Below are 16,449 nucleotides of genomic sequence, written 5' to 3'. Positions count from 1 at the left end.
AGACATTACTTTGCCGACTAAGGTCCGTCTAGTCAAGGCTATGGTTTTTCCAGTGGTCATGTATGGATGTGAGAGGTGGACTATAAAGAAAGCGGAGTGCCGAAGAATTGATGCTTTCGAACTGTGGTGTTAGAGAAGACTCTTGAGAGTCCCTTGGACTGCAAGGAGATCCAACCAGTCCATCCTAAAGGAGATGAGTCCCGGGTGTTCTTTGGAAGGACTGATGCTAAAGCTGAAACTCCAGTACTTTGGCCACCTCATGTGAAGAGCTGACTCATTGGAAAAGACTCTGAGGCTGGGAGGGATTGGGGGCAGGAGGAGAAGGGGACGACAGAGGATGAGATGGCTGGATGGCATCACCGACTCGATGGACGTGAGTCTGAGTAAACTCCGAGAGATGGTGATGGACAGGGAGGCCTGGTGTGCTGCAATTCATGGGGTCACAAAGAGTTGGACACAACTGAGAGACTGAACTGAACTGAAACAAAACATTGTAACTTCAGGGACTCCCCTGGTGGCCCAGTGGTCAAGACTCTGTGCTCCTAATGCAGGGGGCCAGAGTCAGGGAATTAGATCCCACCTGCCACAACCAAAACCCAGCACAGCCAAATAAATATATAAACTTAACTGAAATGCTAACATGAATTTTCTCATATTATTAGTCTGAAGTTTTAAGAATATTAATGCCTTCTAACCCAATAATTCCATTTTGGGGGAAGTTACAGTTAAGGAAATTGTCCAAAAAACAGGAAAAGCTCTACAGAAATGTTCATTATTGCCTTACTTTGATAATAAAACACTGAAAACAGGCTTAAGTATTTCATAAGTAAGTCAAATATTTATAGCTACTACCAAATGAGTGATACGAGGAAACAATGAAGAAAATAATGCTAAATGAAAAACATGTATAAATTTATTATGATCACTAACATGTCAAACAGCACCATATACAGGGAAAAAAATTCTGAAATGAAAATACATCAGAATGCTAAAAGTAGCAAAGTACAGAATCATGATTTTTCTTCCTTCTATATTCTCTACTACTCAAATTTTCTATAATGAATATGTGCGGCTTTCAGAGTAGGAAATAACTCTATTCTTTTTGAAATACCATTTTTATCAAAAAACAAAAACCTTTAGAGTAACTTCAATATTAAAATTTATATATAAAAGTTTTACCTCATGCCTTAGGGTATCTTTGGGCAATACTTCTATCACAGACAGAAGAGTTTCCAGCCATGCATTGCTGACACCTGAATGACAAAGACAAAACATAAGTTAACTCTCTCACAAATTCAGTTTCAACTTAGCCATTAATATTTTCAACAAACTTTAATTATAAAATAGCAATAATTATCTTTATTGCTACTGTAAGAAGTTTCTCTGCTTTTCTGTCTTAGCCAATATCTGGAAAACATTGATATTTTTAAAAATAATATCAAGGTGTTATCTTTAACCCAAAGTGTACTTTTTTCTTATACTATAATACTATAAATGTAAGTGTTGTATAAGAAGCAAATCTAAGAAGAAAGCATAAACTATGGGTCTTCAGGCTTCAAACAGCACTGAATTTTGTGGATTGGTTCAAAATGAGCCATCATGAAGTTTAGTCACACCACTGACCAACTAACTCTTAGGGAGAACGGCCTCAGTCAATTTTGGTCATCAGACTACCATGACTCAAAGATCCCACCCACATATGAGCAACAATAAGCACATGTAGGATGAAGCATGCCAGGCCCCTGACCTGCGTCCCTGTGCTCCAGGTGCAGCAGGATGACTTGGAGGAAGGAGTGGGCATATGTATGAACTGACACCGATTCGTCCTGTAGGATGGTCAAAAACGACACTGCGGCCGTTAACTGCATTTCCACCCCTGCAACATGCAGGGCTTCCTGTATAATCAGAAAGAGTTTGCTATTACATAGATGAGAGATCAGAAGTTATAATTTTTTTAAAATCCAAGGTCATAGAAAACAAACAGTCATATTCTACAGAATAACTATATATGACCTTTAAGGATAGGTACTTCTTCTTAATACTTTATTTAAGAAAACTACATTAATCTGCTCCTGATTGTTTAACTCATTAGACAACATAAAGTTTTAAATGTCTTAGATAATTTATAACACTCCATTGTTTTACTGCATAAAAATCATAAAAAGTACATACACCTTTAGATAATAGGATTGGCATTTTTAACAGATCTCAGTTTCTGTTTTTCTATTTGTATTGTACAGTTTGCCACCCCCCAAAAACAATAATGCCAAAACTTAGACAATTGTGTGTTTTTATTACTTGTATTTCTGCTTCAAAAAATAAATATTATGCATTTTACTATAAAAAAGGAATACACTTATGATTGTGAAAATGTATTTTCCCCTTTAAACAAGTGACAAGAACACAAATTACTATGAAGCAAACTGTTTTAAAAAAGGAATATTGCTTAACATAAGAATGTTTTTAAAAATTAGTTATATTCATAACCATCTCCACTCACCATTTAAAGTCAAAGTCTACATTAGAATAGTTTAACACATCAAAGAGTAAAACAAAAGAAAACCTATCTTTCATATAAACCTCACCAAGGTCTCATCTGTATTCCTCTAGAATACTATGTAGGTGTGCATAACATAAATATAGCCAAAAGCATTACTCTGTTTAATCAATTACGATAACTACTGAAATTTCCCCTGTATGCCTATTTTTATAACTAATAAACTTGGTAGAACAATGTGGAACTCGCATCCATAAAACAAAGTTTCATATCTGTGATGTTAGGAAAATTAGTCTTTCTGCATTATTTCCTAATATATAAAACATAGATATGGCTTCATCTTCTTAAAGATTTGATTTAAATCATTTACACAGAAGTTTTATGACTTACCAACTTGTGCAAACTGAGCATTTACATAATGACCACTGTATATCCAACTGTCTCCTCTACAGCACCCTTGGATATCTGGTAAGAGTCTCATCACCTGAACCCATCTCTCCCCAAAACCTGTTCCTCCTCCTATCTTCTCCAACTCAGTAAACAATACAGGATGACTCTGTTCTTCCAACTTTCAACCCCAAAACTCTGGAGTCACCCTTAACGCCTCTCAGTTGCTTACTTCCCATAATCAAATGAGCAGTCAATCCTGCCCCAAATCTGACCATCAATCACCTTTATCACTACCATGCTGGTCCAAGCCACCATCATCTCCAGCCTGAATTACTCCAATAACCTGCTAATCAGTGTCTGATTCTGTCACTGTCTCTCTATTATCCATTCTTTACAGCAGCCAGAGAGATTCTTCTAAAGTCAGATCATGTCACTTTTCCACTCAAAACTCTCCAGTGGTTTTCCAACCCACTCAGAGGAAAAGTCAAAACCTTTTCAATGACTTACAAAGATCTGCTCCCAATTTCCTCTTTTCCCAGATTTTCACGCAGTTGGCTCTCTGAACTCCCTCAGGCCTCTACTCTCATCACCTTTTCAGCGACCCATTCCCTGATGATCCTATTTTAAACTGAAAGCCACCCCTCCGCCCCAGCCCTCACCATGACCCAACTGGGTTGATCATCACCATTATCCAACATACAACAGTCATTTGTTTACAGTCCATCTCCCACATCTAGAACACAAGCATCATGACTGCAGATTTTTTTTTGTCTGATTCACTACCGTATCCCCAACTCCTACGGCATATAGCAGGCATTCAGTGAGTAATTGCTGGATGACTGAATATCTCTTACCCTTTCACCTAAACTTCCTGCTCTTGTGGCTCTCTCCCTTCACACACTTTGTCCACATCTCCTAAAAGGTGGCTTCAAGAGATTTTGAAGTGAGTCCTAAAGATTAGGGATTGGGAGAATTAGATATAAGGCAAAGTAAAAATGGATCATATAGAAATGCATTCTCAATTCTCTATCATGTCAGTATGGAGATGTTCCTGCCATTTTTCCTACCCCAGTGTCTCTGTAACTGTGATTTAGACCATGTACCCAGAGTCCTTAATTCAGCATGGTGGGGCCACTGCCAGGCATCAGACTAGGAGATAACATTGTCATTCTACAGCAGCAGGGAAAGACGCAGAGCTGTCAAGTATCTTGCTCAAGGCCAGCACGCTTGTCATCGGCAACTCTAAGACCTAAGCTTTGTTGGCCTATTGCCAAAGCCAAGGATTGAATTCTTCCTCGCAGACTCTGCACTCCTCGTCACCATTTACTAAGGCATGGCTTACTTCAACCCTGAGTCTGTAGGTGGTAGTGTCAGAGACTTGGCAGATGCCTACATGGTGGGGTTCATTCCCAGAAAACTAATCACATATTTGAGTGGCTGATTTCTGTTGCATTTTGTTTTAAACTTTTGTACCACACACACACACATGTCATTTCACAAGTTTTTTTCAATTATATATCTTAAGAGTTCCAGGCTGAAAAGAAAAAGAGACGCAATGATAAGGTATAAAGCAGAGTAGCAACTGGTCTCTGAAATAACCCTCCCACATCCCCTTCTCATACTGTTTCCCAAAAAGAACATTTGCTCCAAACTAAGAATTCTGGATTTGGAAAACACTTCTAGAAGATTTGATGTGGCCAGGATACATCACTTACAGGTTTCAGAAGGCACAGCTTTTATTTAGAAACAGAAAGTACTTTGCAAAGTAATATTTAAATAAATTGTGAAGGCCACAGTGTGCGTTCCAGTTCACATGAGTCTGCTGTTTTAAGTTCCAAGAGATGTGATTCTGCCCCTCTTAAAGTCATTAAAGTCCTGGGTTTTGGACGTGTGCGAACTTTATGCAAAGGAGGAACAGGAGGAGTTCTCCAACTTCACATCTTCTTACTGTATTACTTAGTCTTGACTCCCGCAGCAACATATGCCCCAACTATTTTGCATTTAATTTTCGAAAAATCCTCAAGTCTTATCAGGATTTGGGTTTTTCTCTTGTTGTGCTGACTTCAACATCTGGGACTGTCCACTGTTAAGAAACCAGCACAGACTAAGAGACTTCATCAATGCTAAAATTCAATTGATTTCTAAACATATTTTTCTGAAACATAATACAATAAGAATGTGATACTTACCAGTTCCTGTTTCTCCTCCACAGAGTCACACCCTCTGGACAAACATAGTGAGATCCATACTCTCTGGGTAAATAAGTGTGCATCCTCATGGACCTTGGAAGACACTGAAAAGTAAATTCCTCTATTGCTTAAGTGCATGCCTTAATGCCAGTTACTGTTCCTCTTACATACTATCATGTGGCTGGCATTCCAACTCAAATTCCTCAAAAATGAAATAAGACATTTTATAAATGAGTGAATGGTACACTTTCAAATTTAAAAAAAAAAGTCCCACTCAAGGAACGAAAATGTACTAGACACTTCTGTGTTTCAATTCAGTCTTTAGTTAGCATGAATGCTGCAAGAAAGTATTTTGTAGACAACGTAATACAGTCCTTGCAGAGAAGGAAACTGCTGCCTCCAATAAACCCACATCATATGCATCCAGAAGGCCTTTCTCTTTACAATACACAACACAGAGAAGCATAAATAAATCATTGGCTTATTCCAAAAGAGCAAATATTTTGGGTCCATGTATTTGGAAACTAAACTTTTAAAATAAAACTGATAAACATATCTACTGTAAAGACTGCTATTAAAGGTAAAGGAATCCTAAAATTACAAAGTATCTTTGTATATTTTTAGAGATAACATCACTGATTATTTTGAAATTAAATAATAGGGAGTTAAACATGAAAATACTAACCTGGGACAGATATTAAAATACTAACCTAGTATTTATATTTTATATTAAAATATAAACCTATGACATAAAATATCTGGGGTTCTGAGAGTCACAGTATGGGAATTTTTAGTACTTAACAGTAATAGTGAACAACTTTTTACTATATAATTATACTTTTTATAAAAGACTTTACAACTGATTTAAATATGAATAATTGGAACGCCAACCCTGAAATATCTTTAACAATTTAACTACAGTATCTCATTCATTCCCTGATCACTCACTGCCATGTTCCACACTTACATGAAGGATGGGGAGAACTAGTTGAGAGTATCAAAAATCAAATTCTGAGAGGGGAAAATAAAGAAGAGGTGGCAGACAGGAATAAAAAGGGTGTGTTTTACCCTTCTTTTAATCTGTTTCAGTGATCAGCAAGGTTCATGAGGAGGTACACATAAAAATATCAGAAGGTATCTTTCCAGAAAAGGAAACACCTGTACCAACAGAAACTATCACTTGATGACTGCAAGTATGCAATGGAGTATTCAGCCATGCATAATCACCAGAACACCCAAAAAGATTAGTGCACTTCAAGACCATGGTTCTGAAACTGAACTTGGAGCTGGAACAACTCTGTCATTTTTCACACATAATAAATCAGACTCGTCAGAAATTTCATGATTTACACTCAAACTGTAAATAAAAATTTAAAACACTGCAAAAAAAGGATGTGCCCATTTCAAAGAAATAACTAATGGATACAAGAGCTATAAATAACCATTTCAAATGTTCCACTTTATTAAACATTTTTTTGAAAAAAGAAATTATAAATGGTTTACAGGGGGAGATGGCACTGGAAAGTGTGACACATTTCTATAAGCAAGTAATGCCTTCTTTTCTCTCTAGTCAGTCACTTTCCCCTTCTATCCTAATCGCTAAGCCAATGAAAGTCTAATTTTGATAATATAATTTTAATTTCAGTCACAGCTATTTATTAAGTTGCTGTTGCTATTTAGTTGCTCAGTGGTGTTTGACTCTTTGCGACCCCGTGGATGGCAGCCCACCAGGCTCCTCTGTCCATGGGATTTCCCAGGCAAGAATACTGGAGCGGGTTGCCATTTCCTTTTCCAGGGGATCTTCCCAACCCAGGGATCGAACCTGCATTTCCCACTAAGCAGGAGGATTCTTTACCACTGAGCCACCAAGAAACTCCTATTTATTAAGTGCCAATATCACACTAAATATTCTGAGAAACTGGAGAAAAGTCAAAGACATGTTTTCCTACCTTGGAGGGGCTGCTATTGATGATATACATGCCAATATTGAAACATATCCATTTAGTTACAGCCAAGGGGCTGAAGACATAGCGCAGAGCAGGGCTAGCAATGTATCTGGTCATCCTGTAAGTACGCACTCTCATTCGACTCTTTCTGCTGAAATTCCCTATATGTCCATGCACATCACTGTGAGGAAGTGGGTAGTTCCCTGTTCCCCAGTAAGAATCAACAAACAGTCACACCCGCATCACCAGGTTCTCTCCAGCCTCCTACCCTGCCCAAGGGGGCGAGTGGCAAAGAGCCCACAAGTGAGTGCCAAGTTCCCTTGTGTCTGGAGCTCTGAGCTATTCCAAACAGATAGCAATCTTTAAAAACTTTTTAACAGTTTAGCTGATTTTTCCTAACGATTTTATCTGGTGGCCACTTCTTTCTCTGAAACTCTTGTCAAAAGTCAGCATCCTTGTGTCCCATTGCTCTTCAGAGAGCTCTTCTGAATAGAGTTCACTTGTTTCTTTGTGACCACTTCCGATGGGCTTGAGAAAAGTTACGATCATGTGAGTTTTGTGAACACAAGCCATTATTGTTAGAACGGGAATGATGCTTTCCTGCACGTACCTAAGTAGAAGTGGATGAGACTGTTTTGTTTCTGAGCCCTGAATATTCCTTACTCTCTTACAAGCTTAACAATATATTTATTTTATTTTATTTTTTAAGCATGTACACCCGTGGCTGATTCATGGCAATGTATGGCAAAACCAATACAGTATTGTAAAGCAAAATAAAGTAAAAATAAAAATTAAAAAAAATAAAATAAAATAAAATAAACCATACATTTAAAAGAATGCTTGTGAGACCTCATCGAGAGTGTCAAGATGTTCTGATATGGGAACATTTTCTAGGCTATCTACCTCAACAAACTACCAAAAGGCTAGTATATCCATACAGTTTTAAATCAAACAAAGACCTTTATTATGGTGCAATATGTGAATATCTTCTTAGTTTTATAATTTTGCGAGGATTGTAGATAAACATCTCCATAAACTATCCTTTCTATCATCCAAATGCCTAAAGTCAGAAACCATATTCAAGTAGTAATGGTGGTCCCATTATCACAGAAATAAAAGATTTTCTAATTAAGAGATTCAGAAGTTCCAGCTCATTTTTACTGTAGGCAGGATAAAAATAACAAATGATTGAATGACTAAGAAATTCAAGTGAGAACACTGGTCTCCACTAGAATTTATCATACTGAAAGGCAGTATTTTTAGATCTATTAAGAATACTAGCTTGTGTGATTTTTATATATGCCCAGAAAACAACTATATTTACAGTCAATGTTTTCACTGAATTTACTACTATCGTCAAAGAATTAATGATGTTACTCTATTTTGTCTTTATGGATATACATAAAAAGATATAACACAGATATTATTTTCAGAATGCATTGTGGTCAGTGTACTTTTATTTTTGAGCTATAAACCAGAGAAGAGTCATTTTATACCATCTGTCTATGCTCTCTAAATCCTCTGGTTAATCCTACTTCTTTTTTTTTTCTTAGTGAACTGGAAGAATAAGTTACACAATTTTATGCTTCCTTTCCTGTAAAAACTCCTCATAAGATCAATTCTGACCCTGATAAATTTTCTCCATCAATCTGACATTACAGGAATAACTTCACCTTACTTCACATCAGAGTGTCCTTAAATGCTTAGCCTGTCAGTAGAGACCTACTCTATTGTGGGCTTTTTATGACCTGCAGGGAGTCTGGAACATCATGTTCTGCTTATTATGTAGAACTGTGTTGCCTTTACAAAACCCTTCGTTTTTCAAGAACTTAACTTTTAACTTTTCTCAGAAAACATCACTGGCAGTGAGGAAGACAAGTACTTTTATTTTTGAAGTACAAACCAAAGGAAAAGGCAACTTGTATCATCTCTGTGCTCTTTAACTCCTTTAGTTAAGACTATTTCTTTTTTTCTTGGTGTATGGTAAGAATAAATTATATAATTGCATGCTTAAGCAAAATATTATAGTTGAACAGAATTTTTTCAGCCTAGGTTTTCTCAACTGTCAAACAAGAATAAATATATGGCATGGAATTGTTAAGAAGTTTAAGAGGATGTATCTAAACTGCTGAGAACAAGGCCTGGCCCACAGGGAGGGTTCTTCACTTTATTATCTTGGTTATCCACATTTTTGTACCACTTGAAACAGAACTTAAAGAGTAGGTAAAGCTTTCAGTAACAAACATATTTATTTACATAGCAAAGGTTGTCTATAAAAAAAATTTTAATAAAATCTTTTAAATCTACTTTTATTCAGTAGATATAAAATACTCAAATAATCACATTGGGAGAAACTTATGAGAAAAGTAGAAGTGATAAGTCTTTTCAGAATCAAAAGATGGGGGTACCACATATACTGATCTTAAATAGTCGTTTCATATGATTAAGTCTACTTTATCTCTTCCTTAATATGTATCTTTCTCCCACTCCTCCCCGCAAAAAAGGTCTCCCTAGAAATGTCAGTCAGCACTGTATCACTTCACTGATAGACTATTTATACTTCTCATCCAAGAATACCATTAGTGGTTCAGGCCAATGTGTCATTGATCTTTCAGGTAGACACTTCCTGTCTCAGAATATTAAGCTCAATCAATGCTCATTTTAAAATTATTTTTGAGTGCCTATTTTTGCCAAGTACTGTTCTACATTCTGGGGAGAGAGTGATAAATCAGACTGACAAGACTTCTGTCCTGATGGAAGAAACAGAAAAGAATGGTAGGTGAGGTAGAAAGTTAGTCAGGGTCATTTTAGAGAATGGTGAGGAGTTTTGTTCTATCTGAAATGAGAAGTTACTTGTATTACTTTCCTCTATGTGCATGCTCAATTGCTCAGTTGTGTCCAGCTCCTTGCAGCCCCATGGACTATAGGCTGCCAGGCTCCTCTGTCCATGGGATTGTCCAGGCAAGAATACTGGGCTGCCGTTTCTTACTCCAAGGAATTGTCCCAACCCAGGGATCGAATCCAAGTCTTCTGCATCTCCTACAACTGGCAGGTGGATTCTTTACCACTGAGCCACTTTCCTATGGTTGGTATGATAAATTAGCACAAACTGAAAGGCCTAGAAATGTATTCCCTCACCGTTCTGGAGGCCATTAGTCCTAATGAGTATCACTCAGTCAAAATCAAATTGTTGGCAAGGCCACACTCCCCGCTAGGCAGGATCAGGCACTTGCCTCTTCCAGCTTCTAGCAGTTGTTGGCTTTCTTTGGCTGGTGGCCACATCACTGCAGCCCCTGCCTCTGTCTTCACGCTGCTTCCTCCTCCAGGTCTGGGTCAAACCTCCCTCTGCATGTGCTGGCATTTAGGGCCCACCCCAATAATCCAGGATAATCTCCCTCAGTCAAGAACCTTACCCACATCTATAAAAGCTCTTTTTCTAAAGAAAGTGACATGTATAGTTCCGGGATGTGGTAGGAACTGTTCTGCCTACCACACCACTTCAGTAGTTTTCATTCAAGAATGAAAGATATGATTGATCTCTCTGAAAGATCTTTAAAAGATCTCTCTGAAGAAAAAAAAATGAACTATGTGAGATGATGGATGTTTTAATTATTTGATAGGGGTGAGTATTTCACAATGTATAATATATATTAAGTCATCACATTGTATACTTGGAATATACACAGTTTTCTTTGTCAAAGTTTATTTATTTGTTCCTAAATAAATAAATGTATTTATTTGTTCCTAAATGAATAAATAAATGAAAGATGCCTCTGGCCAAATGGGCTCCGGAGAGCAAAGGGAGCAACAGGTCCAGTGAAGAGGCTACTATAGTAATCAGAGGAGAGATGACTAAGGCTTAGGAACTAAAATGACCTATTACATATTTATTGACATCATGATCGGCTAATGAGGCAGTTAACTGTGGTAGAGCAGTTAAGAGGAAGGACCTGGGTGTCAGACTCCTTATTCAAACCTCATCACACCATTTGCTAGTTTTGTGACTTTGGGAAAGTTAACTGACCTAAGTTGTGACCCATATAGAACTGCCATGGGCATTCAAAGAGATAAAGAATCAACAAAGAGTTGTAAAATGTTTGACAGAGTGCTTCACCCATCTTGAGACCTCAACAAATGCTAGCCATTTTAATTTTTATCTGTTCCTGACATTGCACATCTTCTAATAGATGGTTTTACAACATATCTTTTGGTTCCCAAAATAAGTGAAAAAACAATAACAGGATCCAATAACTCAACAAGCAGAAACTTTTTTTTGCACTTGATTTATAAAGAAGGCACTGATATCACATGGTTAATGATATCACTATTTTAAATTTTATAAAGGACCACAATGTTTTAGAAATGTATGCTGGTGAAACAAATTCTTTCATTTTCAGACAACCAGAAATTCAAGTCAAATCTTAACATCCAATATTAACTCAACTTAATATGTCACAGGAAGAATTCAAACTTAATCAACAAAGACCACAGAAAAAACCTGTTTTCTTTTTCAAAAGATATCCTAGGATTAAAAATAGATACAGTAATTACAGTAGACCCTTGAACAACATGGTTTAGGGGTGCCAACCTTCCACTTGGTGGGAAATCCAAATAAAACTTTACAGTGGACCCTCCCTGTCTGCCAGATTCGGTAACCACATATTCAACCAAAACCTGATCGTGAAGGACTTTGGTACATGTTTACTGGAAAAGTTCAAGTAAAGATGGGCCCAAGCAGTTCAAACCCATGCTGTTGAAAGGTCAACTGTACATTCAGAAGTGTCTCATATCTAGAATTAGAGAATTTGAATTGGAGGTCAAAATGTTTCCTTTCTGGATTCTTATTTAAATTAACCTTGAAATGAGTGATCGAATTGCACTATCATTCATCATCCACTTCGGATAGAATTTAGAAAGCAAACTGTAGAATACTACAATTAGTTCAGTTCTAATTCTGCCTCTCTTTCTGCCATTTCATTTTTAACCTCAAATTCCTTCGTCTCTAAACAGTGAAAAGAGCAACCTGTTTTAAAAGCCATTTTTAAGTTAATACATTATTATAAAGATGAAATGCAAATGCTATACAACAAAACAGAAACAGAATTAAAAATATTTTGTTTGGTGAAATTTTATAATACATAAGGCCAGAAAAATCTGCAACGCTTTATCTGATGTTCTTCAAGGTAAAGATAAGGCACAGTGTGAATTCTAAAAAGCTGCTTATACTATTTGTATAAATGTGAAAAGAATCTGGAGAACGATTAACTTCTTACACAAAATATTTATTATTCATGTCTTTAAATTCTCGAAAAGTAAATCAATCATAGAAGATTATCATTAGTAAGTACTCAAATTATTTTTCCCTGTTGATGTAATAAACTATCAACCAAGATACTCAAAACCAGCAGAAACAATCTAGAAATCTGGAAGTCACTCCTCCATTTCCCACATCGGGTCTGTCATTAAGTTCATTCTATCTCAATAAGTACATCTCAGACATATCCACCATTCTCTGTCATCCTAATTCGCTCTCCTGCTCCAAGCCAGCTTCACATATTACAAGGACTAGAGCTGCAACTTCCTCCCACTCCAATCTACTCTCCACACAATTAGCAAAATGATCACTGCAAAATATCAACGGGATAAATCCTTCTCAAAGTCCTGCCCAGCTTCAAGTCTTCAAGGCCTTCCACTGTTCGAAGAAAGAATGACTCTTGCACTCTCTGTCACTGACGATCTCTCTAACCTCTTCAAGTCATGACCTACCCTTACCCACTGGACTCCACCACACTTACGACCTCTTTGAATTCCCCCAACTCCTGCTCTCTCTGCCTGGACCGCTTGCTCTCATCTCCTCAAATGGCTGTTCCTCCTATCCCATCCCTTCAGCTTTCAGTTCCTCAGAGATGCTTGTTTGGCCTCCCAATGCTCAGTTGGTGCCCTCTCACTCCCGACTCCCCCGCTTCCCCCCCACCACTTCTCCTCCCCTGCTTCCTACCCCCCCCCCCCAACTCCCCCACCTCCCCCACGCCCCCCGCCCTGGACTTTACTCTGTTTTTCACACTCACCCACTTGTTTAATGTCTGTTTCCCGGCCCCTAAAACACTTCCTTGAGGGTAAGTTCTTGTTTTGTTCACCTCTGTCTTCTCAGAGCTTAGAACAGTGGGAGGTACTCAGTAAATATTTGCAAAGCCATTATTACTAAATGCTCACTTTGAGACACAAGATTGCTTTTTTATAAAATTAGCTAAGGGAGTATGGCCATGCAAAAGTGAATAAAGCAGCTCTGTGTGACTTTTGTCATACTTGTATCACCTGGAAGTCACCACTCACAGAAGCAAGGCAGAATTAAAGAAGGTGTTATGAGTACCAATAAATCTTAATATCTGAACATTATGATTTTAAATGATTTGCTCATAAACATAGGTTTTATTATTTGAGGTGCAGTTGCTTAAATGTTCAGCTGCCTACATTTTACATTAAACCCTCTATTAAAGTCAGTATTATTGCCCCCATTAAAAAGTCTTTCCCATTTGCTTAATTCATCAGCATTTTTACATAAAGTCAGAACCACACATTAAATAATCCCCTATGCTTGTTCTTTCATTGTTTTCCATAGTTTCTATGTCTTCCTGATACAGAATCTAATGAGGGACTATTTTCTACATTTTATAGTAAAGGGTAAGATAGATGAGCATCCTAAATAAATGGCTGCTTGTTGATTAAAGAAATGAATGAAATCATTCAGCAATAAAGATTTTCTCAGTATAATATAGTCATTAGTTTATATTTTCCTTATATGCATTTATTCAGTTAATCTTCTATATTATGAATTAAACTTAATATCTTTAAAAGGTTACTAAAATATTATCCTCTATAACTCAGTTATATAGTTTCAGCAGAAACATTTGACTCTTTGTATAAATACACTTTATATAATATTCTGTATACATTTCCATGAAATTAAATTTTTTTTTAGACATTAGCATTTAATTAACTTCAGTGTGAACTCTTTGGCAAACACTTTTTTTCAAAATAATTCAGAGACCTCTAAAGCTCACCACTGTCTATCCTTCACCTTTCATTCTTGCTTTATGAAACTTATAACTTGCAGCATGCTCTCTTGGCCCAGATGCCGCCTGCTCAACGCAGAGTGTACAGTGTGCTCAATATTTTGAGCTATAAATCTAATTTGCTTATGCATAATAACTCTTTAGTCAAGAGGATCTACACCTGTTCCCTTCTACAAGTGTTTAACTGGTACTCCTAGGTGACATACCAACAAGCTTAGGTCAGTTAATATCACTTCAGTTGAATGAGAAATTAAACCTAGACTGTGTAGACTTCATTCCACTGAAATTATAGAATGAGCTGAGAAAAACAGACATGAAACAGCTTCCTTTGCTTTTGAATCACGTGTACTACTAAAAAAGCAATTTCTCCATTCACCTTTATAATAAGTTAATATATATATATATATACACAAAATACATCCATACTGCCTGCATAGAAATCTGGGCATCTTGTAAAAATAACATGTTATATCCCTGATCTTCATCACTGGAAGCATGCTGTATATGCCTAAAAATAAAACCCAAGGGCACATAATAATAATATTTTAAACACATATAAATTAATTTAAAAAAAAATTTTTTTAAGTTAATCCGAACAGAAAGCTAAAGCAAAGTCTATAAAACTCACTATTTGCAAACAGAATCCCCTGTACTATGTAACCTCCTTGACCTCATTAGTAGGTAAGCTCCCTGAGGACCCAAAAGGCATTATCTGTTGTGTTCATTCAAGTTCTATTACAGAACACTTTGCATATGGTACAAATAAATAATATTGCATGTATCAGATATTTAGTATTCTATATTAATAATTAATATTAAAGAAAAGAAAGTTCTAGTAGATCAAACATTTTATTAGTAGCAGGAAAACTAACCTGAAGGAATTTAAAAAGCAATTAAACATAAAACTAAAAATACAGTGGCCATAATCCAATCTTTATTTGATGATTTTTGAGCAGTCACCAAAAGGTGACTATTAAGACTATCAGTTAAACTGTATTATCAATGTTCTAGAAATATTATTAATAATATGTTTATGTCAACAGAATACCAAAAAAATTGCTATGATTTTATAAGACTAAGATTTTTTTTTTTGAGCTACTGAAAACATAATGTTTCTACTGGGAAAATGATTAGAGAAAACTTTGTAGTTTTAAGATCTAGATTTCTCCATTTCCATCAGCTAAGTTCTCTAAATATTTTCAAAATAATTCAAAGTATTTATAATACTTCCTCCACTCAATGGTTAGGTACAAAAGATCAGCCATCCAAAGCTCTGAACTTTTCTCCTGGCAATGACAACGTACTACTGGGAAGACATGATGAATTCAAATCTTATTTCACAGCAACTTACTCTAACTTTTGGTAAGACTCTCCGAAGTGTCTCAGCAGGGTTCTGTCGCATCAGAAATGGAAGATTCGCAATCACGCTTGTTCCCTGGATATCCTGACCAGCACTTACAAAGAAAACACAAATTTAAGATTTGTAACTATTAATTTGTGATTATAATTTACATTGTAAAAAGCAGGGATTAACTTGAAAACAACTGCTTTTAATAATGAACACCAAACTTCTGACAATTTTAAACTTTAAATGCATCAATTAGATATAAAAATTAAGCCAGAGCTGAAATTTCATTAGGTAAATCTTTCAACAAATACATGGAGATATTAATTATGTTTATGCTAAAACATGATTATCTATACACGTCTTACTGAAAAAATACTGAGACCATTATTAAATACTTACTTTAAAATTCAACCTCATTTTCTCCTATGACCTGCCAGTTTGCTATACTTTATAAAAATAGATTTGATAAATTTCATTATGGTAAAATACTAATAATCATAACAACAGCAGGGACAGCAACAAAATTAGCTATAGCAGAATCATACAACTTTCTTCTAGTACAATGAAACTATCTGTTGTTTAGTACAATGAAACTATCTGTTGTATTCCACTGACTCCGAGTTGCCAGAAACTTAATAATATATATACTCTATATTCTTAAAAGTCAGTAGGGTATAGTTATATGGTACCTTTTTGATACAGCATTCATTAGGTCACTGAGGTGTTACCAAAACAATCTGTAATACTCTAGTGGCCTAAATACTTCAAATTCTTCTCAAGAACCATTTTCATGCAAAAACTTACTTGTTTTTAAAACACAAGCTAAGCAACATAAGTTGTGCAAGTAACTTGAAACATAGCTATAACAAATGTCATTAAATGTGGTGTCACCTCAGAAAGAAATTCCACCTATCCTTAACTGATACTAATTTGAATATTAATTATTGATGCCATAATATTTATTTAAGTAAAAATGATTTCAGTTAACTCTCCAAATGGAATTATT

At 36.1% G+C, this 16,449-nt stretch overlaps 1 protein-coding gene across 1 annotated transcript in view; it reads right to left on the bottom strand.

Moving 5' to 3' along the window:
• Positions 1-16,449, bottom strand: part of PPP4R4 (protein phosphatase 4 regulatory subunit 4) — a 102,536-nt gene that overhangs the window by 48,139 nt on the left and 37,948 nt on the right. The window contains exons 3-6 of the mRNA XM_052659856.1: positions 15,447-15,549; positions 5,077-5,169; positions 1,748-1,895; positions 1,180-1,253 (exon numbers count right to left, since the gene is read on the bottom strand). Of these exons, the coding sequence (XP_052515816.1) occupies positions 1,180-1,253; positions 1,748-1,895; positions 5,077-5,169; positions 15,447-15,549 (418 nt within the window). The remainder of the gene's footprint in view (positions 1-1,179; positions 1,254-1,747; positions 1,896-5,076; positions 5,170-15,446; positions 15,550-16,449) is intronic.

The sequence above is a fragment of the Budorcas taxicolor genome, chromosome 21 (assembly GCF_023091745.1).
Source record: "Budorcas taxicolor isolate Tak-1 chromosome 21, Takin1.1, whole genome shotgun sequence".
Taxonomy (NCBI): domain Eukaryota; kingdom Metazoa; phylum Chordata; class Mammalia; order Artiodactyla; family Bovidae; genus Budorcas; species Budorcas taxicolor.
The sequence above is the reverse complement of the archived record's forward strand: the minus strand, read 5'-3'. Positions and strand labels throughout refer to the sequence as shown.